The following is a 25,844-nucleotide window of genomic DNA, read 5'->3' as shown; positions in this document are numbered from 1 at the left end:
TGCCTCAGGGCGCACTCTCCAATAGCAAAGGTGGGTAAGCCACTGCCAGCTTAATCCTCCCTCTGTCTCCATGCCTTTCTTCTCAACTTTCCAGCTTACTGGTCAAACTCTTTTTGCCTCTCTGGCGTTCTCTTCCCTCTCTTATTGCCTGTCAGGGTACTTAACATTTCTAACGTTTGTTTGTCATCTCTTAGGAAAAGAACTGCTGAGAGAGCTGTGTTTGACTTGCAGAATTAACACTTAGCGCCGGGTCTGCTTTCAGCATGCTGTGTATTGTTATCGACAGGCTGAATCCAGCTGTCGCTTACAGTTCACTGGGAGAATGCAGCAGCAGTGATTGTCCTGCTGATAATCTCATCAGCTCACTCAGAGACCCCATCAGTTAATGACAGTCATGGATTTACCGGGCTCTCTCCAGTCTTAAAGCACGGCCGGCCACATTAGGGCAGATGAGGTATTTTTAGAGAAAATACTAGCGTTGTTAGGTTGGAGGTGGCAGTAACTTTGTCAGACTTTAACTTTAATATCTAAACAGGAAAAAGGATAAATTAGGTGTGAAAAATCATAAAAGCGTCAGTGTGATCTGGGTTGTTTCTTTCACAGCGCCTCCAAAGCGCTCCTTGCTCTGGTTATGTGTCTTAGGAAAGCTTTGTTCTTCCTGTTTTTGGTTAAGTCTTACCTGCTTGGGTTTAATGTGATGTAGTTTTCTTCATGTCATGGTGACTTCAGTGACGTGGTGTCCTGTAATCTCTGGCAGGCATACTCCCAGGATGCATATCTCAAAGGAAATGAGGCATACAGCGGAAATGCCCAGAACATCCCCGAACCTCCTCCCATATGCTACCCTCGGATAGAGCTGAAGGCTGCGGGCATGGCCCAGCCGTCCGAGTCTGCTGCAGTCAGCGAGACCCCCAGAGTGCCGGGACAAGCAAGGCGAGGGGCAACCGCCGACAAGAGCTACCGGGTGGAGATCCCTGTCCCTCCATCCCTTCCTCCCCAGCAGACATCAAAGTCTCAGACAGTGGTGTGTGTCTGTACTGAGAACACGAGGACTGCCGCTATGCCTCCTGATCCAGTGGACAGGGGGTCCCAGGTGGCTCGGGCTGGACCCAGCCACAGGACAGAAGAAAACCGGTACGGTTCTGTAGCAGATTCTAGCTCAGCTAGACCCAAACCCATCATTCCCTCCGTCCCTGGGGGTGCGCAGTTGCAGTACCCGTCTTCCCGTCCAACAGAAGCCACAGTTTACTCTTCGTCCTCAACATCCAGACCTGGTGCAGTCTATAACGACACCCTATCAACAACCGTACGGGCCCCGCTCGCTGCCTCACCGGATACATTCTCCACCGCCATCTCACCCAGCTCCAACCACTACTCACCCTCCCCCACTGCCTCCACCACCTCCCCTCACCAGAACATTGACTGGAGAAACTACACCACCTATAAGGACTATATTGATGCCAAGAGACTCCACACCTACGGCTGTCGCACCATCCAGGAGCGCCTGGATAGCTTGCGAGCAGCTACCAGTTCGAACTCCGCCTACGCCCAGCAACGCGTTACACCTTCGTGCAGCAGTCAAAAGAGCTCGCCTGGCTCCCAGGTCAGGCGGAGGAGCGCATCAAACGACCGTGGAGTCGATACAGGTAGTCAGGTAGGGACACCGTTACGCAGCGTCTCCCAAGAGAGGCTAGGAGGTGGATCGGAGAGGAAGATGCCGACAAGAAGTTGGTCTCGCAGCGCTTCTCAGGATGTTCTGCCTTCCGCCACTTCCACCAGAGTGGCCAAACCTCGAGCGCGGTCTTGTGACTACCTGGGGCAGCAGCCTGCAGAACGAGGTGGGGTGGTGTCTGTGGACAGAACAGCGGTGGAGGACAGGCTGCTGTTGTGCCAGGGAGAGGAGGCACGGGCCAACAGGCAGGAAGCAAGCCACAGAGCTTTACCTCATCTGAACAGGAGTCTCACTGGACAGGAGGTCGAAGGGCGACGAGGTGGATTATCTAACAAGACTGTAGGTGCTTCCGATGTCTCTAAAGGTACGACAGACTCTGCACTACCAACAAGGACAGATGGCGTCATAATGAGACCGTCCCGTCTGCCTGTCAAAAACCTCATTTCGGACTCCTCTCCTGCCTTGTCCTCCACTAAAACCACAGATTCTGGAAAAGACCAAAGTTCTAATGCCATGGGGAACCATCTGAGCTACTCCTCTCCTCTGCACCTGCAGCTCAGGAGCCGGTCGGACAGCTTAAAAGTGGAGAGCAGGACAGAGTCTGGGTTGGCAACCAGATCCTCATCTTGCTCTGGTGCCTCCTCAAAACTTCCCCTGCAGAGACAGCTACAAAACACTGCAGTCACTGCTTCGTCCACTAATGAAGCTGTGAAGCCAAACGTTAAGGAAACCTCGAGTTCTACCAGCACACTCGTGAGGACTAATGGTGGTTTTGATGGTGTCGAAGGTCCTGATGCAACAGTTGTGGTTTTAAGGGACAAAAGCTGTGGGTCCGCCCATGTTCGCCCTCCTTCCTACGTATTAGCTGTTAATGACACCCAGAAAGGGGTGTCTCATAAGTCAGCGCCTCTGGTGAAGGCGGGTTCTGCCGATGGAGCTTTCTTATGGATGTCCAATGAGAGCTGCCGGGAGATGCATCTGAGACGGCTGGGAGACACGAGGCAAACATCTGGCTCCAACGATCTGGACGACTCTCTGGATTCAATCCCCTTCATAGGTAAGTCTGACCTCATTTCTTCAACGTGTGCCTGTTTCTATAGCAACAGTTGACCCCTGTGGGAATGTATGAAATTCTCCTACTAGACATTTCTTATGTGGTATTGAATGAACGTTCTCATGCAAAGTTCAGACTTTTAGCTTTTCTGAGTTCTGACAAAAACAGATTATAAAGCATTTGGCTTTGAAACTGATCATTTAATGGTCTTCTTCAAGAAATGTTGACTTTATTGATTCACAGCTAGTAAACAGTGACATTTGGCATTTACAAAGACTGAATAGTACGGGGCCTAAGCTTCAGTTTGGTTCTGTAATTTTTTGTCATTGTGTTTCATGTCTATATGTCAAACCTTGGATGAGCTGGCTTGAACCTTGAATTTCCCCTCGGGGATGAATAAAGTATCTTTGATTTGATTTGATTAATGACATTTTAACATGTCTGACATGCTGTAGTAGCTTAAATACAAAAGCACAACTAAACTGTATGATACAGTTTTATTATTGTAACTGCATGCTTTAGATGACAAGTTTAACTCCACCCCTGTAATATCTTATGAAAACCACCTAAAAGTTATTTTCTGGGATTATTTGCAGTAACACCTGCCTTGAACTTTAACCTTAATTCTTCTTTCTATCTTGCCAAGTTAGAGCTCAAAGTGGAAACACCAAGTGTTTAAAATGTATTCATGTGACGCATGAATTGTGCCTGAAGTAACTCCTGTCATGTCACATTTTTAACAACAACAGGAAACACTTGATTTTCAGTATAATTGGAGGAAGAAATAAACAGAAAAGGGCATTTATTGGAATCAGCTTTGATATCAAATGTGCAAAATCTACTGTTTTGCATTCCCTGTTCTCCCTGTACCAGGTTTTCTTAAAGTCTGAGGTAGTTACCCTCATCTGTGATGAAGCTTTTCAGTTTTGCTCTTGGCTGCCTGTAACATTGTGATTGTGCTGTTAGCTCTCATTCACACTTAGCAAGTGATTTAATCTCAAAGCTTCCATTTCATGTGGTTTCGGAGAACATTCTGTTCAATACTTTTTAGGGGCACATGCCCTATTTTATAGACATAAATACCTGGAGATATGCATGTTGCTATCATGAAATCTGAATCTGTTTATTCATTGAGCCAAACGTTTTGTTGTACCCAGTGCAGTGCCATGTTGTTTGGCTTTGACACCTAATCCATGATTTTATGTCAATAGATACTGATGGAAATACATCTATTACGTAATTTCCATTCAATTGTGGGAAACCAAACAGCTGCTTTCCTTATTTATATCTTCTCTTAGTTTAATCTCTTCTCTATACATCCAGGTGAATAAAGAGTATGTCAACAGTTTGACCGCCGTCAGGTCAAATAACTAGAACAAAACAATCATATAATAATCGTGACAAGTTGTAAATAAACCCAACCAAAGAAAACACCCCAAAAATCCATCAGCTCTGCAATCTTGTGCATGTAAATCACAAAAATGCAGTAAAAATCAAGTGTGAGCCATTCATTGTTTATGTTGCCTTACTCGCCATACTACAAGGGAATCCATTGTGTGCATCTTCTATTGTGGCTTTACTGGGGTATCGTCACATAATCAAGTTCTGAAAGGGAATTTCCCTTGGAAATATGTTTAAACCAGTCATCTGTAGTCATTCAGTGTGTAACAAATAAGTCCATGTGATAAAGAAAGCACCATTTACCAAGCTATATGTTCAGAAAAAACACAATAATATGTATTTAAATGGTGAAATACATTGTTTTCTTGGGGTTTTTTGAGCTTGGGTGACATTGTGTCTGGTGTGTGATTATGTGACTGTACTGCAGTGAAGCATGATATATTCAAACCAGCTTTTGGCATCCGAGTAGGGCAACACAGAAACATATATTTCTGAGTGCACACCCTCCTTTAAACATCTCATATTTCCCTCTGCGTTGGGCAAAGACAGTAACCCAAGAACAGTGTCCTAATGGACTGTGACATAACTGAGAAATAAGAGCATTCCTGCAGCGGTCTGCTTCACTTAGATTTCACAGCACAGCTCCATACAACAAGTGGAACTGCTGCTTTACATTAGCGGCCTGCCAGACATCTCGTGCTTGGGACAGTGCACAGCTTCTGCAGCTGCGCATGCAAAGCATCACGTCCCTCTTGTATCCGATGATCCTCTGTTTTATCAGCAGTGGTGTTGTTATGTCGGAAGCTTGTTGGGTCATTCTCATCTCTGCAACCCTCAGAAGCTGACGAGCACAAACTCATGCATGCATCCTCAGTTGTGTCTTCATTGTTGAGTCATTTTAATCCGATGAGGGCGGCTGCTGTGTTCGTTATCAAGCCAGAAACAGCGGATAGGTACTCATCTGTTCATATCATCCCTCTGCATGTTGAGCTTAGATTGCAATCTCAGCACTTAATTTAAATCTACCAAAATGTGAATGGAAACCATGAAAATTGTGTTTTTTCTACTCTGTTTATTAGGGGTGGGAACATCTAATTAAAAAAATCGAAAATTGGGATTTTTTTTGCTTCATAATTTTAAAATAGATTTTTTTTTTCTTTTGTTAATTTTTTTTTTATTTTTCAAATAAAAATAACCCATTATAGATTTTTTTGTCATTTTTATTGTTTTTATTGATCTTTTTACTTGTCTTCTTGTGCATAATAACAGCAGAATGATGGTCTGGCTACTGTGTTGTTTTTTCCTCATTGAAATCAAGAAAAATGACGAGCAAAAAAAAAAAAAGTTTTCTACATTTATTTTTTTTAATCAACAAAAATGATCAATATCAAAAAATTGTGAGAATCGGAATTTAAATTGAATCGACACCCAAAAAATTGAATCGAATCGGGACAAAAGCATATCGTCACAGTCCTACTGCTTATAGATAGTTGACTTTTTTATTCATATCTTAGCAAAGTGCATTTTTGCTATTTTGTTGGAAATGGAAAATAAAAACCAAAATCTCTCTAAATATTAAAAAAAAACCAAAAAACATCTTTCCAGCTCTTCTACAACTAGCTAATTGGTTGCTTATAGTTTTTTTAATTGCGCACAGAAAATGAAGCACATACACGATAAGCAGTGTGAAGCTGTGTGTGTGTGCTGGACTGGTCTCTGCCTGCTTGCTGTGAGTCTCTGGAGTCTCTGCCAACACCCTCATGAACTACATGCCAAGAAATCATAAAGCACCATCAAGGAAATCCACGCTGTCAGAACTGTTTTATCTTTGGACAGATTCAGGCTAGTCGTCTGCCCGCGTTCCCAGTTTTTATGGAAAGCTAAGCTAACTGTCTCCAAACTCAAAGTTCATTTTTAACATATGGACATGAGAGGAAGAAAAAAAAAAAAATCAGTCATGCCACCATCTTCCCAGTGACAGAATCAGAAGTGATGAAGAGATGGCTGGTGGAAGTGAAGTTTGCATGTTATGGGAGATGTGCACATTGGAGGACAAACACATCTCACCGCGGTTGTTAGCCCACCTCACCAAGCAGCAGATCTGATGTTTATTACCAAAGCATGCCTTCTTTTTCTGGTTTGCTGTTGTTGTTTTAACTGGTGTGAAGTTAGAAGCTGGCATCAACTTGACCACCATAACATTTTTTTTTATAAGAAAACATAAAATAGTCTTTGGAAGGACATACTAGCTTGTTTTGTCTCACCTACTCCTCCTCATCTCTACATTTACTGATATGATTCATTTCTGGACACATTTGCTCTGTGTACATTTTTTAAATTTGTTTTTAGGGCTTGCCATCCTGCTGATAACACATATCAGACATTATGACAGTCTCGTCTGCGATGATGCAATGTTAGCTAGCTGTACTTGATGTGTTTATGCAAAAGGAAAGGTGTAATCTGCAGCAGCTTATCCGGCTGGATGCGTTACATGCTCTGTCTGCATGACTCGGCCTTCGCCATATACGCCCTTATCTCTGCTTTTTATTGCTGTCTGATGATAAATGTATTCAAGGTGAGACTGCAGAGGAGAATTAAGCCTTTTGCTTTTGATGTTTTAATTCAGAGAATTTGTCCCTGAGTAGAAACCAATAACTGGATGGCTGTTTAGATTGTTTAACCATTTCAAGTTGTAATAATTAAGACAAAATAAACAAAAATAATATTTTTGCTCCTTTAGTTTAGTTTTTTTTTATGCATCCTGTTGTGAGTAACCCTTTTTTCCCCCTCCATGCCTGTGGTGACTTTACAGTCTCCTCATCCTGCTTGCTGCATGTCCTTCAATATTTCTGCAGGATTAATGTCGAGACTTTGACTCAACCATCGTAAAACATTAACATTCCTCAGCCGTCTCTTGGTGGAAGTGTTTGTGTGTTTGTGGCTGTTGCTTTGCTGTGTAGTTCACTTTCTCAGTAGATTCGGTTCGCTTGACATTTCAACATTAGATTCAACATTAGTTTCCATCAGTGATGACAAGTTGTTTTGGCCCAGTTGCTGTAAACAAGCCATGACACCACCAACACTCTGTGTCACAGATGCGATAAGGCCTTGTTGTCTTTTCTCCAAACATAACACTTTTCATTCAAACTGAAAAAAGTTTCACTTTGTTTTCACATCCACAAAATATTGGTCTGTCCAGGACATTTGCAAACGGGACAATGGTGTTGTTAGGAGATGGGCTAATGGCAGAAACAGCATTGATTCTTTTAATGGCATATTTTCATTGACATGTAGATCAGGCTTTGCATGGCTTATTTCACTGTAATATTTACCCTGTATTCTCTGAAGTTCACATCAGGCTCAGCGATATGGGGAGAGAAAAGACGTAAAAATATGATCATAATGTTATGATGAAATGAAAAATGTCTGTTTTGCACTGTAAGACCTGGTGCACCAAGTTGCACTGGGTGAAATTTAAGGTTTAAACTCCTTGGGCCTGTCTTGTTTAGGTTTAGGTTGGCTGTTGCAGCCCAGTGCTCCACCCACAGCGCTGAGGTCAGCTGACCAGCTCCTGCTGGTTGTCCCTGAAGCCGGGCTGAAGACCAGAGGGGATAAAGCCTTTTCTGTGGCTTTGCCCAGACTAAGGACCAGTCTTCCTCTATCAGGTCCTCTCAGTCCTTAGGTCCGTTTAAGTCCAGGCTGAACTGCATCTTTTTTCCCTGGCTTTCCCCGCCAACTGAAATATGGAATTTATAATAGCTTTTTGCAGTTATTGGTACTTTAATGCTAAATTTTATTCATGATAATGTCTTTCTCCGAAGACTGTATTTACATATTGTTGGTTTTACCACCAACTAGTGGCCTGCAGGACGCTGAGGGACACACGGCTGACTATGTGGATGGACAGACTGAAAATGTCATGCTTATTGTTATGTCAGGCTTTTCAATCTAAGTCGAATTATAATTTTGAGATTGTTTTATCATCCAGCTTTTACACCACATAGTTTGTCACACACATGTCCAGCGTTGGGTCCTCTTGTTCAATAGATAATCTTTGGGTTTTTTCGTGGCATGTGGGTTCCTCTTAATCTTTCAGGAATTACTTAAAAAAAAAAAATCTAAAAAAACATCTAAAAAAAAATCTAATATTAAACTTAAAATTAAACTGGTTCTAAAATATTGAGGACTTTTCCAAGTTTCAAGCACCTGTGACTTCTGTGCATCAATGAAGCTGATTTCAGACAGATGGATTTCCAGTTAAATATCCTGTAGACAGCAGCCTAACGACTGAGGGTAAAGCTGCACGCTTTAGCAGAAAAATCTCTCTGACTACACGAAGGAGGACGTAATTTACAGGAGGTACGGTTTTTAAGCTGAGGGTTGATGCTTGCAGATTGTTCATCTTTCACAGAACCAGTAATTCATTTCAACTTTATTTATGTAGCGTCAAATCACGACAATGCACCTCAAAACGCTTGGTTTAGCCTCCAACTCAACCAACAGATTGAGTTGGAGGCTTCAACTCAATCTCTCATCCTGAGCAAACACACTGGCGACAGTGGGAAGGGAAAAAAACTCCCTTTTAACAGGAAGGAAACCTCCGGCAGAACCCGGCTCAAGGTCAGGCAGCCATCTGCCTCTGCTGTGTGCTTGTTACTCAGTTGCCTGAGTAACAAGCAACTGATGCAACAGAAAGTTGTGCAAAGCCAGCTCCAGTCCCCGGTTGTGGCTGAGAGGTCTCCGTGCCTCTGGTTGGTGCTCAATCTGACAGCATCCCCCGTGTTGGAACTCACTCGCCATATATCTTCCCTCAGACGAGCCGTCCAGTCCCAGCATCGACCTGGACAGCACGCACATTCCTGCCTCTGTTGTGATATCCGGAGCTCCTGTCATCACCACCATCCCACCCAGCCCCACCTCTTCATCCCCTCTCATTTGCCGCCAGCTGTCTCACGACCAAGGTATGTTTCATCACCGCAAACTCGCCGACTGAGTCCGCCGCAGCAGTTTCAGGTCAGTGTCATGTAGTTGTGTGACCTTCTTTTAATAGATTCTGTCTGTCTCACAATTATTGAGTCAGATTCTGGTACGAAAAGCGAACGGTCCAAGTCGTACGATGAAGGACTGGATAACTATAGAGAGGAAAGCAGAGGGTGAGTTGCACACAAGTATAAATATGCAGATATCATCTCCTTATATAGGTGTTGCGTCCATTTTCTGTTTATTTAGTAGAGACTTGAGGTCAGGTGACTTCCTCCACACCTGTGTTTGTTTCATAAACTTGCATTAAATCCTTTCTTCTGACACATTCAGCTCTTTTAATGTTGTTCTCTCTGTAACGTAGGAGGTCTTTGATACCTGGTCTGAAAGGTTTGAGGAAGGTGAGTTTCTTGGTGCACATGACTGATTTATCAGCATTTTCCTTTCTGTAGAAATGCGAATCATTCAACCATTGCTGTAATTATCTTGTTTCAGGCTGTGGACAGGTCATCGGATGATTCGGGATCTAGGAGGGACTCCTCATCGGACGTCTTTTGCGACGCCACCAAAGAGGGTTTTCTGCATTTCAAGCAGATGAACACAGAAAAGAGCAAGGTGTGTGCATGTCATGTAACTCCCACACTGGCACAGAAAACATGTGTGTGACCTACTATATGTATAGAAACCAGAGCGGGACACTAAAGTCTATTTTATTTCGTACCTTTGCGTCTCACTTGGCTCAAACCTCATTGTACGACGTCCCGTGTCGTCCTAAAAGCTGCTGATTATGTGTTAGAAACCAATACTGATTGACTGACCTTCCTGTCCTCTTTTCGCAGCGTGTCGGAGGAGGTATGCGTCCGTGGAAACAAATGTACGCTGTTCTGAGAGGCCACTACCTCTGCTTGTATAAAGATAAAAAAGAAGGCCAAGCGCACGCAAACTGTCAGACCATAGAGGAGCCCTTACAGATCAGCGTGAAGGCGTGTCTGATCGACATCTCCTACAGCGACACGAAGCGAAAGAACGTGCTGAGGCTGACCACGTCGGACTGCGAGCACTTGTTCCAGGCTGAGGACCGAGAAGACATGCTGGCCTGGATCAGAGCCATCCAGGAGAACAGCAACCTGGACGAGGAGGTATGAGAAGAAGAAGAGTGATAAGCCGTGGAAAGTAGTTTCTCAGCACTGTAAGGATGTGAGCTGATGGGCTGTTGGTTGTTTCACGTTGAACTGTGTGATTGTTGCATATATTAGTTTTTTTTGTTTAGTATTTAGTTTATGCACGAGCTGCCAGGTCACATTTCAGCAACGCCAGAAAAAAAACAAGATTAGATTAAAGTCTGTTGTGAAAAGGAAATGAAGTTTACTGGAGGGGAGAGATGGAACAACTTGAAAGTGAAAATAAAATGTTGCACAAGCTGCAACACTAAGTTTGAAACAGTCCTCCGTGCCTCTGACTTGGCACCTTTTAGCTTAGGTTTGCATACTTCCTCGATGCCTGCAAGCTGGTTATAATTTACTGTAATTCCCTCTCATTTTATTGTCATACCCGACCACGTTCAGCACAGATATAATTCAATTCAATCAGCTTTATTTGTACAGCGCCACTTCACAACAATGTTGTCACAGGGAACTTTCCATACACATTCATACATATCCTATAATAGAAACCAACTGATTGCATCGAGTCATGACTTCGATCCAATCCCCCATCCTGAACTGCAGGAGGCGACAGTGGGAAGGAAAAAAACTCCCCTTTAACAGGAAGGAAACCTCCGGCAGAACCCGGCTCAGGGAGAGCAGCCATCTGCCTCGACTGGTTGGGGTGGAGAGGACAGGAAAGCCAGATCAACATGTACAACTGCACTTAATCAGGAAGACCTGTGGAAAAAAGGAGAAATAAGTTAGAGACGGCAATAACTTCTTTGTTTTTTGTCAAATTCCACAAAACTGCTTTCCAGCTGCATCCCCAATGTTAGTATTTCCTTAGAAAACCTCGTATGTCCTCACCTCCACTAAAAACATGTAATCTTGTAACCATATGTGTACAGCAGCCATGAATGATGAGGATAACCTGGAATCCAGGACCTTTCTGATCAGCCTTTGCAAGGGTTTGCAGTCTTTTAGAAGATGAATCAGCAACATAAACAGCATCAAAATAAACAAGTTGTTTCTTTTTCACGTGCCCAGTTATGGGTTAAACACTACTCACAGAAACGGAGAAATAAATGTGTTTTTGTGGCTGTTTTTGTTTAACTTTAGGAAATGTAGACCTATCAGAAATGCAGCATGTATTTAGAAGATATGTGGGATCTTTTGATCACATGAGTTGTAAAGAGATACGGAGCTTCCCTTTCGCCCCCTCCCCAGTTAGAAATTTAAGCCTGTCTTTCCCCTTTTTTTTTTAGGACCTAACTAAGCAGTCCATACTGGGACATTCCTGTTGTTACCTGTGTCACCTGAGAGTAGCAGGTTATATAAAGCTCAGTCAAAGGCTGCAAGGTGAAGGGAGGAGCCGTCACATTCATCTTGTCCTGTGCTTTTCCCTTTCTTCTTCTTCTTTTTTTAGAACGCAGCCTTTACCAGTCATGACCTCATCAGCAGGAAGATCAAGGAGTACAACACCTTGATGAGGTAAGAACAAGAGGAGGGAGCAGGAGTCAGTAGGTGGGAAGAGGAAGGAGATCTGCCAGCCTCACACTGAGCAGCTGGAGCTGTTGGATCTGACGAGAAAGCTCTGAATTTAGTGTTTATCTCTGTTTTTTTCCCCTTCAGCCCAACAGGCAGCAAGACGGAGGCGTCGCCCAGACCTTCACGCCAGTCGCTGAGCATCAGACAGACGCTGCTGGGAGGTAAAGGAGAGACCAAAGCGACAAGTCCGCACTCACCAAAACCTGAACAGGAGAGAAAAAACATGCACAAAGGTTAGAAAAGGGATAAATGTTTGACTTGTACCCTTTAGCAGAATGAAAAATAATCCGTAAAACTCATTGGTTGTTACTGAATGTAACATAAGAATAGTTTATAACACACCATGATGTAGTTATAAACAGATAAAAGGTGAAAAACGGCGATCACACGGCGAGCAGCAGCTGTTGAGTTTGTAAAGCCAGTTTATCATGATATGCTATTGTGCTCTGTTGGTGTAGATGACACCAGCCCTCCCAAAGATAAGGGGACGTGGAGGAAAGGCATCCCGGGGCTGATGAGGAAACCTTTTGAGAAGAAGCCGTCTCCTGGGGTCACATTTGGAGTGAGACTAGACGACTGTCCTCCGGCTCAGACCAACAAGGTTTCCACTGATCTGCTTTATTCTGAACTGTTTGGGACATTTCCACAGGCAGCATCGGTTTTAAACCTCCTCCATACCTCTCTGTCCTTCAGTTCGTACCTCTGATTGTGGAGGTTTGCTGTAAGCTGGTGGAGGAGAGGGGGCTGGAGTACACCGGCATCTACAGAGTCCCTGGGAACAATGCCGCCATCTCCAACATGCAGGAGGAACTCAACAACAAGGGCATGAGTGATATCGATATCCAGGATGATGTAAGTGACCTTTATCGATCCACAATGCTTTAATTAAACTGTCCTTGAAGTCTGGAAACACAGAGATCCATCGTTTAAGTCCGAAACTGTAGCTCCCTTCGCCTCTCTTACATATTCGACAAAAATGTGACATTTTACAGTTTATATATTATAAACATCTATCTATCTATCTATCTATCTATCTATCTATCTATCTATCTATCTATCTATCTATCTATAGATATATCTATGTTAATAATATATGTAATTTATTGTTATTGTTTATAATATATGTATATATATCTATATATATATATAGATATATATATATATATATATATAGATATATATATATATATAGATAGATATAGATATAGATAGATATAGATATAGATAGATATATACATATATATATATATATATATATATATATATATATATATATATATATATATATATATATATATATATATATATAACCTATATAATATATAGATTATAGTATACCATATAGGTACATATAGATATATAGATCGAGATATATATGCATAGATATATAGGTTATAGTATAATAGATAGGTTTATAATATATATAATGTATTATTGTTTATAATATATAATATAATATATAGGTTTAGATATAATATATAACCTATATAATATATAGGTTATAGTATAATATATAGGTTTATAAACCGTTTTTGACACATGAACAGCAAAGACTGGAGAGGGACAGGGTTGTATTTTTGGGTCTGACAACAAATAAACAAAAACAAATCAATTTCTTACTAATTTAACTCTCTTCTGCTGCAGAAATGGAGAGACCTGAATGTTATCAGCAGTTTACTGAAATCCTTCTTTCGTAAACTTCCTGAGCCTCTGTTCACCAATGGTAAGTTGAGTCAGTGTGCCACCTTGTGGGGAGACTGTGAACTGCAGCCTGACAGTAAGCACGTTTCTGTTGCGTTCGCTTGCAGACAGATATACAGACTTTATTGAAGCAAACAGAATAGAGGACCCTGTGGAGAGACTCAAAGTGCTGAAAAGGCTGGTGAGTAGTTGTTCTTTTATGCTTATTTTGACACATCAACACCAGGAGGGTTTCTTGTTGTGGCAGCTATGACTCAAAGCGGTCATGGTGGTTCAATCCCAGTTCTCCAGGATATAAAACCACTATGCTGGTTTGTTGAAGCACCATGGGGTGACATACTGAACCCCACATTACTTCCAAAGCGCTGATCGGTGTGAGTGTTTGCGTTCGGGAGAAACTTGTGCTGGAGGGGCTGCTGTTCTGCAGGTTTCCTATGTTTCCCTGATCCAACGCACCTGGCTTACATTAAATGGATCCAACAATGACGTTCTGCACAATGACTGGTTAGTTTGAATCAGGTGTGTTGGAGCAGGGATACATTGAAAGCCTGCAGGACTAGAGCTGGGCACCCCTGTTTTAGATAACTCCTCAGAGGCAGCAGAAAGCATCAGACCATCTGAAATACAACAAAAACAAACAAGAAAACAGATTCTGAAACATGTTGTTTACTTACAGCTTCATGAGCTGCCAGATCATCATTATGAGACACTCAAGTTCCTCTCCGCTCATCTGAAAACTGTGGCTGAAAATTCAGAGAAAAATAAGGTATTTACTCCGTAACGGTTTTATTTCCATGATGTTGAGAGGTGGATGATCATAAACAGGATTTATTTCTGTTTGTTTCTTCGTTGCGTCTGAAAGATGGAACCGAGGAACTTGGCCATCGTGTTCGGACCCACTCTGGTCCGGACCACCGAGGACAACATGACTCACATGGTCACCCACATGCCAGACCAGTACAAGATTGTGGAGACGCTCATTCAGAACGTGAGTCCAATACCTTGTGAAGGTATCGGATTCATGTAAACACATACCTTTATTTCTTCTACTTTCTCTTGTTTTGCTTCCAGTATGACTGGTTTTTCACTGAGGATGGAAATGGAGATCCAGTGGTGGGTATTTTTCTTTATTTAAACCCTAATTTTTTTTTTTTTTAAATGAATTATTATTAATCTCTTCCAGGTTATTTTCTTTTTTTATTTTATTTTTTTTAATTATTGATTTATTTTTTTTTTTTACTGTTATTTATGTATTTATTTCCAAATTATTTATTTTTATTTATTTTGTATTTATTGGGTTTTTATTTAGTTGTGAATAATATCAGGCATAATGAGGTTAAAAAAAAAAAAAGAAGCAGTTTATAGCCAGGAAGCTGAAAAATTGTGATGTGGAAGTCATTTCCTCAGGATGTCCTGATATTAAGATGCTACTTTAAGATCAAGTTGAATTATATCTGAACTTTCCTTCAAAAGTGATGCAAAGCATCATTTCCCCTGAACTCTGTGGTCACAAGGGAATCATTTCTTGCCATATACGGTTGTGCTCCTATTTATTCATACCCTTTCGTTAAAGAAGGAAAAAAACAGCTGCCTTTAAAATAAGCTGAAACTGACTAAAGTAATAATAAATAAAAATGTTATGAAAATCATTACATTATTTTCTAATTCTGGTTCAATAGAAATATATTTTTTTAAAAGCAAACAAATAAGATCATTTATTATATATTACATCAGTCATAAACTAATATTTAGTTGAACAATCCTTTAATGTTTCCGCTCCAGTCAGGTGTTTTCTGTTCCTCTCAGTCAGACTTCTGCACCTGTTGACAGGGATTTTGTCCCACTGTTCAACAGAAAAGTGCTCTAATTTGTTTGTTTGTCTTTTCTTTCTTCAACTCAATTAAATGAGAAACCAGTGTCTTATATTACTAAATAATATTTTGTTCCAATTTTTAGTTATTGTTCCTTTTTTAAGTCTCCAGTTATTTGAGTGACCGTTGTAAATTCAGCCTTTTCTTGAATGAAAGGGGATGAATACATATGAGCACAACTTTACTCTTCCCAATCAGACTGTTTAGTTGCAGCTTCCTGATGTGGAAGTGCAGAAATCATTGCGTCAGTAGATGGGAAAAAAAGAGGAGATGACATCAGAGGAAAGGCTTGTTTTTATTTATTCTTAAATCAGAACAAAATGGACAAATGTCTTCTGTCAAAGCAAGGTTAAACCAGATGGGCTGTGGTGAGAGAAAAGTTTCTACTGGAGCTGTCGAGACATGAACTTTTTCCTCTGATTCCACAAAAGGATGATGACATTTTAATCTATTAATTTAGTGAAATATGAGCTTTAAATCTGCCTCATGAGGGTTAGTGGTGTGTTCTCTGTGTGATAGTACCTCAAGTCAATCTGCCTTATTTATTTGCTTTGAGATGTTTTCCTGTTTTTACCAGAAGGAGAATTAGATTTAAAGAACACATTTATGATTATATTTAATAACTTTACAAGTCAGTTCTGTCTTTCATATAATTTACCTTTGAAAAAAACAGATTTGTTTCTGGGATGACACTTCTTCAGTCAAGTTTTTGACCCGTCCTTTTCAGCTGGTTGCTTTTATCAGACATATGTGACTCAACGTGGAAGCACCGCGCTGTGGCCGCGGTGTGCCACCGCAGCCGACCGCTACAACGCCACTCTGTAGGCCTGGGGCTGCCAGGGGCGCTGCCGTGCGCTTCTGAAGCGTCCCAGCTGACTCGAAGCTCTAAAACCTCTCTGCCGCTTTCAGACTTTTTCCCAGGAGGAGTCAGCGGTGGAATCTCAGCCCGTCCCCAACATCGACCACCTGCTCACCAACATCGGCCGCACAGGCACATCGCAGGGTGAAGTATCAGGTAACGCGCTGCCTCTCACAGGCCAGCTCTGTGGTGGGTCCACCCTTTTCTCTTTCGCTTTCCTCCTGTCAACCCGGGACCAGTTCCAGTTTAAACCAGTAACTAATGTTGATGATGACGCTGCTTCTTCCCGAGGCCAAGCTTCCCCCTTTTTGCCTCTCTGGCTGTTGCCTTTAGATAAAAACCACAAACCGAAGCCTTTGTGGGTTTCAGTCGGCAATTTCTCTGCATCCCAGAAAAAGATGCAGCGAATTGTTTCGCTTCTTCATTTGCTTTTCAACAGATCAACCTTCCTCTTTTGTTTGTAAGTTAAGCGGTTCGTCGACGCTTTGTTTGTTTTTAGCCTCCTGCTGCTCCTAGCAGACCTGTTTTTGTTTTCTCCCCCCCTTTTACCCCGCCTACTGTTGCACTAATACGGCATGTTCTTTCAGAAATAAGATGTTTTTACAGTGAAAGGCCACCTCTGATTCCTCTGTCTCTAGTGAGGCTCTGTCGGGTGTCCTAACGGCTTTCCCAGCATTCACACATACTGATCTTGACACAGGCCAAGTGGGAGGAGTCTATCACACCATGATGTCACTGATGGACTCTATAATGTCCGTGATGGACAGCTGGAACTGTAGGAAGAAGGAGGATTGTTGCCCGCAGTGTAGCTGCCTAGTCTGCAGGAACCCGCAGTTCTTTTAAAGCCAAAGAGAGAGAAAACACCAAGCGTTTGGTGGCGATGAAAAGGCGAGGAAGAGGCTACACGGTACTGTACAGTGTCCGCTGTGGTGGGTTTTCTGTCAGAGTATACCTAACACAGGCCGGTGCTACTGTCTGAAAGGCTCTCCGCTGTCTCTCCTCACTGTCTCACAAGCTGGCCAACAGGAGAGATAGCATGGTATGGTTTCCACGTCACCAGTCAGTGTGCACCTGCATATTGTGCCATCATCTGTATTGTAAAGGGGTGTGTAGGGGGGCTCGGCTGTGACACACAAAGTTTAGCTGGAGAAGTGATTACAGAGCAGGTGAGGACTGATTATAGGTCTCTTTGCTGACACGCTTTTCATATAGCTAGCCCCTCTGTGACCCCCTTGTCACTTTTCTTCTCATCTTTTTGGTTTCCTCCATGGCCGTCTGTGTCGTCATCGCGTCCTGTTGTCATGGCAGCTCGTGTCACATCACACCGCTTCATCAGGTTTAACAGACAGATGGTGAAAGGTTGTGTTTGAGCAGCTCAGGTTTTATTCACGCTGGACTCGTGTGTGTGTGTGTGTGTGTGTGTGTGTGTGTGTGTGTGTCTTGTCTTTTAATCACCGGCAGGATTTTCTTAATAACCAAGAATGTAACAAGTTTTTTTTTTTTTCTGCTTTTAGGGTTTTTTCTGCTCTGAGTTGTTGTTTAACGGATTTTGAAAACCGAATAAGATAAAGTCTGAGATGAGAAAGTAGCTTTAAAGGTTTTACTAATCTATTATAAAAAAAAAAAAAAAAGAATCCGCCACCAATTACATTTTCACTTTCTGGAGGTGATGATGGGTTTAATAACCTGCTTCCCTAAAATACACACAGTACCATAGACTGTAAATAAAAAAATATCTTTCATATACAGTCTATGTATAGTACACATTAAATATTAAGGACACAGCATTCAATCAGTGTTTAAAAAAGTCTGGTATTTACAGATGTTACAGATGTCTCCTTAAAAATAAATATTTATTAAGATTATTCCTCTTAAAATTCAGAGCATGGGAAAAAAAAAACACTTTATAAACTGTGCAGAGAAAGCAGAAAAGTTTGTCTGCAAATAAAAAAAGGCAAAAACCAAGACCTGTGATGGTTGTTCATATAAAGCAGACATGGAGCTGAGTTTCAGGAACGAAGTTTGTTTCTAAATCACAAATACCAGCTGAATCTCTGCTGGACGGTAAATAATATCAAATCAAATCACAGATACTTTATTCATCCCCGAGGGGAAATCCAAGGTTCAAGCCAGCTCGTCTAAGGTTTGACATACAGACATGTAACATTAATGAGAAAAAGAATTACAGAACCAAACTGAAGCTTCGGCCACGCAGCCAGTTTTACCGGCGCCGCCTGATCACAGATAAGAACAGAGATACATGAGCATCATAAGGGGTTGAGGGAAAAAAAAACAACATGTAACTATACTTAAACAAGTATCAGAAATACTGGCAGCTGCCTGTGTGATGAGGCCAGATGGAAAACGGCCCTTTGACCAACATCCGTCCAGTTTATCAGCTCACAGATGATCCAGGTTTTAGAGAAGCCAGGTGACGTCTTCCTCTGGGAAGGTCTTGCTGATTTCATCAACGTGCAGTAAATGCATTTAGGTGTTTTATGTCTCCACAGCTCCTAAAATGCTCACCTAGTTGTTAACACACATAATGAAGGCAGTATTTATTGATTGGTGTATTTGACAGGGACGTTGTATTTGTACATAGTCATGCATATTTGTTGCTGATGCCTGCAAATAGAAGAGAAAACGCTAATTGTCAACTCTTGTCCCTGGCTGGACGCGTGTGTACGCTACGTTAACTTACACATACATCACACTCACTTATTCCCACAATATAAAATCCATAATTCATTACCAAACCTCTATAAAACATCAGATTCAAACCTAAACTTTTATATTTCTCCTCACTGTTTCACATCACATGCAAATGGCTCACCTACAGTTGTGCTCATATGTATTCACACCATTTCATTAAAGGTGGAGTATGTAAGATTTTTAATATTTTCAAAATAAATTCACTAAAAAAAAATAACTACAATCATGATTAGATATTTTTTTTAAACATGTAGGTTCCAGTCTGTCCATATTTGATGTGTTATTTTGTGATGTGTTAAATTACAAGTTTAATTAATGACAAAGACCCGTCTTAAACCCTTCTTAATTAAACTTGTAATTCAAATTTAAATTTAAATTAAAAAATATTATTTAGTAATATAAGACACCATTTTTTCATTTAATTGAGTTGAAGAAAGAAAAAAAACCCAAACAAATTAGAGCACTTTTCTGTTGAACAGTGGGACAAAATCCCTGTCAACAGGTGCAGAAGTCTGACTGAGAGGAACAGAAAACACCTGACTGGAGCGGAAACATTAAACGATTGTTCAACTAAATATTAGTTTGAGTGATGTATTATGTAATAAATTATCTTATTTGTTTGCTTTTTAAAACAAATATTTCTATTGAACCAGAATTAGAAAATAATGTAATGATTTTCACAACATTTTATTTATTATTATTTATTATTTTATTTATTATTACTTTAGTCAGTTTCAGCTGTTTTTTATGAATAAATATGAGCACATCTGTATAAACTTCTTTTTTCTGCAGATTTCAGAAGCTACAAGCAAAAATAAAAAGAATTTTAAAAGTGTTTTTGTTCTTTAAAGATGAGCGCTGAAGGTTTGGTTTTAGTTTCAGCCAGCAGCTCGCAGCAGCGAAGCTCGTCTCTGTAAACGTGGCGGGATCAGAACAAACTGTTGCATGGCACACAGCTGCTCTGCAGCGGCGGCATGTCGTGTTGCTTTCTCAGCTCTTTGTGAAGTCAGGTTTGGATCAGTGGACGTGGAGCTGAGTGTAACGTGGAGCTCATCTGTCTCTGTGTGCAGCATGGCTTCTCATCTCCTAACGTCAGCGCTCGCCTGTCATCTGTGTCGTCACGCCTCGTCCTGTTTGTGCTTCATCTCATCAACATGGTTCTTTTTTCTCTGGTTCACCTCCCTCTGTGTTGCACCTCCTACTCCACGTTTCCACCTGTACTGGAAACTTCTCTAATGGCTTCCTCTTCTCTCCCTTTTTCTCCACACAGATTCACCAACTAGTGATTCAGCCAAATCAAAGGTGAGTGTGTCCAGACTGCTGGTGCTGTAGGATGACAGGAGGCAGGACGAGACCAGCATCAAACTAACTATTTACAGTTTTTCCACCCAAATCACTCATGATATTTAACACCTGAGATGATTTTACTTACATGTACTCTGGTTTTAAGATCTTTTCTACATTAATCACAAATGATTTTTTTGGACTCTAAATTCTAAGAAGACAAGAAATAAAAGCAGAAGATTGTCTCAGAAAGGATGCAGAGTCGGGTTAGAGAAGAGTGGGATTGTAGTTGTGTGAATAAGGAACAGTGGAAAGGAAATGTTTGTGCTGTAAAACTCCTGCTTGGTGGCTGAGAAGCTGAAAACGATGAGCAGCTACTCTTCATCTCTGCTGTTTTCCACCTGCTGCTGCTCGTCCCGGCAGAGCTCAGGCTGTCGACCGCCTCTGCTTCTGCTTTAAAGCTGGCATGGAAACCGTAACGTGCTTCCTGTTTATGATGCCGCTAATGTTCCTCTTTCTGTCCACTTCTCTGGTTCATGTTGCTTCATGGGAGCAGGTGCAGTAAAGATTTCAGTTCTCAGGCAGGAATGAAGGGCTCATTTGTCTCCTCCTGTGTCTGTCCCCCATTCAGCAGTACTCACTTTGGTCTTCTGCTCTTCTGTCTCCCCCCCCCTCTCCGCAGGGTTCCTGGGGTTCAGGGAAGGACCAGTGTAGCCGAGAGCTCCTGGTGTCCTCCATCTTTGCTGCAGCCAGTCGCAAAAGAAAGAAGTCAAAGGAGAAGCCGCAGCCTAGCAGTTCAGACGACGATCTGGACGCCGTGTTCCCCCAGAAGGACGTCTCTGGCCAGAAGCTGAAGCACCACGGTCTGCAGACGGAGCCGCAGAGCGAGACTCGATCCAACACCAAGCAGCAAGCGCGGGTTGAGGAGAGGAAGGAGAACGGGAGGACCGCCGAGCTGGCGGCGAAGGCCAAGAGAGAGCAAAGAAGCTCGGTTTTCCTCAAGGAGAAGACTCCGCCCAGACACGCCTCCCCCTCCTCCTCCCCACACATCTCCGGCTCGCCCAGCACCGCCTGTCTGCAGGGGAAGCCCTCCCTGTCGGATCCTCCGTCCCAGCTGGACGAAAACACCTCGGATCTCGGGACCATGAGCTCCGGCGCCTCCGTCCCACGTTCCAGACCCAAGAAGTGGACTGGAGGAGCGTCTCCTGATCTACCTGCAGGCGTCGGACTGGGAGGAGGAGCGGGAGCATCTGCAGGAGCAGAGGTGAGCTCCATCACCTCTGACTACTCCACCACCTCCTCCATCACGTTCCTGACCGGAGCGGAGTCCGGCGCTCTCAGCCCGGAGCCGCACGGCGGCGAGGAAGCAGACGATGAGCGCAGCGAGCTCATCAGCGAGGGCCGACCCATGGAGACGGACAGCGAGAGCGACTTCCTGCTGTTCGCTCCGGGAGGCGCCAACAGCCGGTCCACGCCCTGCCCGGAGCCGAGTCCGGAGAGGAAGGAGCCGGGAGCCGGCGGGGGTTCGGCCGACGGGAGCTCCACGCCCAAACTGGAAGCACGCCGCCTGTTCCCGCCGCACAAGATGATGGAGTGCGACACTCTCTCCAGGCGGTGGTCCCTGAGGCAGAAAACAGACAGCGACTCATCGGCGGAGGGCGGTGCGGGGGGTGGGGACCGTCACGAGGGTCGGGCAGAGTCCTCCACTCGGTTGTCCCGAGTCCTGGAAGTGATGAAGAAAGGCCGATCCACCAGCAGCATCAGCTCGTCGTCACGCAGCGAGTCGGAGCGTCCCGAAGCAGCCTGGCACCTGAAAATCACCGAGCGGCTGAAGTTCAGGTTGAGGTCGTCGGCCGACGACATGTTCACGCCGAAGAGCCGCGGCCCCGACGCTCGCGGGAAGAAGAACATCCGGCGGAGACACACCATGGGCGGGCAGAGAGACTTCGCCGAGCTGGCGGTTATCAACGACTGGCGGGAGCAGGGCGGGGTGGACCAGACGGCCGACCTCTCCGCCGTCAACCGCCTCAAACCCAGATGCTCCTCTCAGGACTTCTCCATCCGGGACTGGATCGCCAGAGAGAGGTGCAGAGGCTCGGAGTCCGCCGCAGACGTTGTTGCCCCCAAAGCCGTCCCCGAGGACGACCAGCCCGAGCATCAGGACGCCGCTTCTGCGTCGTCTTCGGGCGCTCAGCCTCCGTTAGGGGAGCACGTCAACGGCGGCGGGCTGCAAGGCAAAAGCAAAGCTTCGCTCGGGACCGACGCTCACCCACACAAACTGTCCGGCGCACAAGTTGTCCGCTCGCGCTTCTACCAGTACCTGTGAACCGGAGAGAGGGAATGCCTTCGTGTGTGTTTTAAATGACTGCACAATATTTTTTCTACAAAGCATCCTTTATGTATCTACTGTACAGAGTGTGTATCGGCTCCCGTTGTTCCTGGAGTCGTACTGCAGAGATGTTTACGTCCTTGGCCATACTGGAACACGGACTGAACCGCACTAAATGCGTTATTGGGACTTTTTGCTGTTCAAACAGGCCGTAAATGAAGCTGCAGCGCTGTTGAGCATGTGGAAGGGTCAGCTTCCCAAGGGTCAGGTCTTCCTCATGTAGGCGGGATGAAGAATGTATGGATTGCTTGTGACGATACTGTCTGTTCAAAACCATATGTATGTTTTTATTTGCTTGTACTTGAAGTACGTGGAAGTAAGTGGCGGCTGCTTTCTGAGCTGGGTGCTGTGGGAAGGTTTTTCACAGTACGCTCCCGACAGCCAGATACTAGCCTGAGGGACTGGAGGGGATTAAAGGTAATGCTGATACTACAGTATGAAATGCTTGGTACAGTAGTTTTTATTTCCAGACTTATGTCAAGTTATAGTCCAAAAAGTATGTTTTTACATGTGTGACTTGTTTTTATCTCAACAAGAAAAAGTGCCTCTTTTGCTTTTTTTTTTTTTTAAGCTGTTTTTTTATCGACAGTTTTCAAGAAGAGGATTTTTTTTAGGACAGAAAAACCTCGCAGGCATTCCACCGTTGTTTCCTGATTTTAGTTTAAGCCCATCGCAGCATCAGTTTATGTGTCATCATAGTTTAAACGGATTCCTGTCCTCTTTCAGAGTGCATTAAAATGCATGGGCGCTTCAAACTGGGAGAGTAAAATAATAAATAACTGCATGAGACGATGTTTGCTGAAGAGTGAACATCTGGCCTCTTCTGTACAGCAGAAGAGGGCGCCGCAACGCCCCTCCCCAACAAACACTGGAAATAAATAATCTTTATTACATTCTTGTGGACGTATTTATTGCATATCTTTCTTTTTTTCTCATGCTTTTTTTCTATCTGTAGGAAAGAAAAACATCCATATTCCGCTTGTTTATTTCTAACTTTAATTTGATTGAAATGCTTAATGAACATCTGGAATACATCAGTACTGCAGGCTGTTTCACCTACAAATATAACAGGTCTTTTAAACACATAATAGCTGTTGTGTAAGAAGACTTAGAGCAGAATAAATGTCCTGCATCTGTGAACTAAAAGGCAGAACTGATTAGGAGCTGATGCAGTCAGTGATATGCTGAAGTCCGCACCTCATTTCTCTGCATTTTGCTTCCAAGCAGCCAGAATTTTGCCGTAATCTTTTAAATTGGTTGTGGGAAATGGCGCTCCAGACTGAGGTTCTTTCCAAGGTTTTCTTTGGAAATTTGCTGCTTTTTTTCCATTTGATTTCAGTCCAGTTTTCAGAATTTTATTTATTAAACTCTGACATGAATCATCCATGCATTAAAAGAATCAAGAGTGAACCAGTGTAGCTTTATGCATTTTTAAGTCAGTCCCTTTTTTTTCCGCGACAAACACAAAACACCCTCAAACAGAACCTGGATCTGGACCTTCTGCAGATCCAGTTCATTGAAGCCTCATCAGAACTGGTCTCCATGGAAACGGGGAAAATGGTGATTAAAGACTGAGATTTGTCAGGACACAAGAATTAGACTGAAAATCATTGGCAACTTGTGGACTGATGAATCCTCCTTGCAGATGAAGTCCATGAATCTGACTCCAGTGTTTGGGAGAAGAAACATCGCCCCCTGCAGGGTAGGAGGTCCTGAAGACTGGAGTGAGGAAACACTGATCTGGACTAACTAAAAGACACGTCCAAGGAGCTTTGAAATGTCCATCTAGGTGTCTGGAGAAATAATCTAAAGACTATTTAAAGAAATTACAACCATTTCTTTTGTTATTTATGTTTCTTAGGTCATATAAGGCGTCTTAGAATCATTACTAGGGTTAATTGGTCACTTATCACATAGAGGTCACTTTGGATAACAGCATCTGCCAAATGACTGTACAACAGCACTGTAGAAGAAGATATTGTTTAAAAACTTTTAAATAAAATCCTTGTTTTTCAGACACTATAAAAAAACCAAACTTCATGATCACATGGCAGTTTATTCTGGGTATCTTCAATAAAATAAAAAAGGTTCATCGGGATCAAAAGACTTTTTCCACCTTAAAAATCTTGAATGTTTAAGTATTTAAACTGTAATAACTATTAATTTTATCACGCTATTTATGCGTAAAAATGTAGATTAAACATTGTTAAAAGAAATAGAAATCACAGCTCAGTCCTTTAATGCATTCATGCGTTTTGGCGCCATCTAGCGGCGACACGTAGAACTGACAGTTATCAAACGTGAATTCATCTTCAGTGTCGCGTTCAACCATACAAACTATACTATAAACCACAAAGACTATACTATAAACCATACAGACTTTATTATAAACATACAGACTATACTATAAAACAGTGTTTTTCAACCACTGTGCCGTGGCACACTCGTGTTCCGTGAGACATTATCCAATTTCACCCAATTGGTCTAAAAAGCAGCTCTGTGTTCATCCAAACAGACCTCAGTGAAAGATAATAAGATTCCTTCTTGTGTTTATCTGATTTCTATTCAAGACGCTTTGACGAGATGAACTTTATATTAAGAATATGGACTTCAAATAAATAAATAAAACATTTTGGTTTGTGGTGTGCCTTGTGATTTTTCAATGAATAAACTGTGCCTTGGCTTAAAAAAGGTTGAAAAACACTGATATAAACCATACAGACTATATCATAAACATACAGATTATATTATAAACATACAGACTATATTATAAACATACAGACTTACTATAAACCATACATATTGTGCTATAAATCAGAGTTTGTGCTCTAAAAGCTTAAAGCTTTTATAGTTTAATTCACAGCACAAAAAGGAAAAATCAAAGTAAATCAAGAAAGCGCAGCATTTAAACAAAACACGAATCGTCTCAGTGTTTATTCTTAGAGAGTTCTCGTCGGCATTTACACAAGGTGTGAACCTGCGCACGATGACGCTGCGTCCGAGTTACGCAACGTGAACATGCGCACGTGAGGTAGTTAAGAAACCGTGGAGCTCGAGACGCTCTAACAGTGAACTGACCACAGACCTGCCAGACCCCTCCAGTAAGGTAAGACACTGATAACAGCTGGTTAAATGAATTTTCTTTTTTTTTTTTCTTTCCTTCTCTTCTCTGTTGTTTGTTTTCTTTTCTTTTCTGTTGTTTGTTTTTGGAAACACTGATTTGTTGAG

The 25,844-nt window shown here is 42.6% G+C and overlaps 1 protein-coding gene across 8 annotated transcripts in view; it reads left to right on the top strand.

Annotated features, from left to right (window-relative positions):
* arhgap21a (Rho GTPase activating protein 21a) overlaps nt 1-23,483 on the top strand; it is a 108,441-nt gene extending 84,958 nt beyond the window's left edge. For 6 of the 8 annotated variants that reach the window (XM_079259814.1, XM_079259813.1, XM_079259816.1 and 3 more), the window contains 18 exons: nt 758-2,729; nt 8,942-9,088; nt 9,178-9,280; nt 9,472-9,508; nt 9,603-9,722; nt 9,947-10,246; nt 11,679-11,743; nt 11,885-12,033; nt 12,259-12,401; nt 12,494-12,652; nt 13,445-13,523; nt 13,609-13,682; nt 14,178-14,267; nt 14,364-14,489; nt 14,573-14,614; nt 16,282-16,387; nt 20,214-20,245; nt 20,910-23,483. In XM_079259814.1, the coding sequence (XP_079115940.1) occupies nt 758-2,729; nt 8,942-9,088; nt 9,178-9,280; nt 9,472-9,508; nt 9,603-9,722; nt 9,947-10,246; nt 11,679-11,743; nt 11,885-12,033; nt 12,259-12,401; nt 12,494-12,652; nt 13,445-13,523; nt 13,609-13,682; nt 14,178-14,267; nt 14,364-14,489; nt 14,573-14,614; nt 16,282-16,387; nt 20,214-20,245; nt 20,910-22,553 (5,388 nt within the window). In that variant the 3' untranslated portion in view covers nt 22,554-23,483. The remainder of the gene's footprint in view (nt 1-757; nt 2,730-8,941; nt 9,089-9,177; nt 9,281-9,471; nt 9,509-9,602; nt 9,723-9,946; nt 10,247-11,678; nt 11,744-11,884; nt 12,034-12,258; nt 12,402-12,493; nt 12,653-13,444; nt 13,524-13,608; nt 13,683-14,177; nt 14,268-14,363; nt 14,490-14,572; nt 14,615-16,281; nt 16,388-20,213; nt 20,246-20,909) is intronic. The other 2 variants (XM_079259811.1, XM_079259812.1) reach the window with 2 other exon arrangements.
* Nucleotides 23,484-25,844: the final 2,361 nt, after the last annotated feature.

This window comes from Telmatherina bonti, assembly GCF_933228915.1.
Source record: "Telmatherina bonti genome assembly, chromosome: 20".
NCBI classification, from domain to species: Eukaryota; Metazoa; Chordata; class Actinopteri; order Atheriniformes; family Telmatherinidae; genus Telmatherina; species Telmatherina bonti.
The sequence above is the reverse complement of the archived record's forward strand: the minus strand, read 5'-3'. Positions and strand labels throughout refer to the sequence as shown.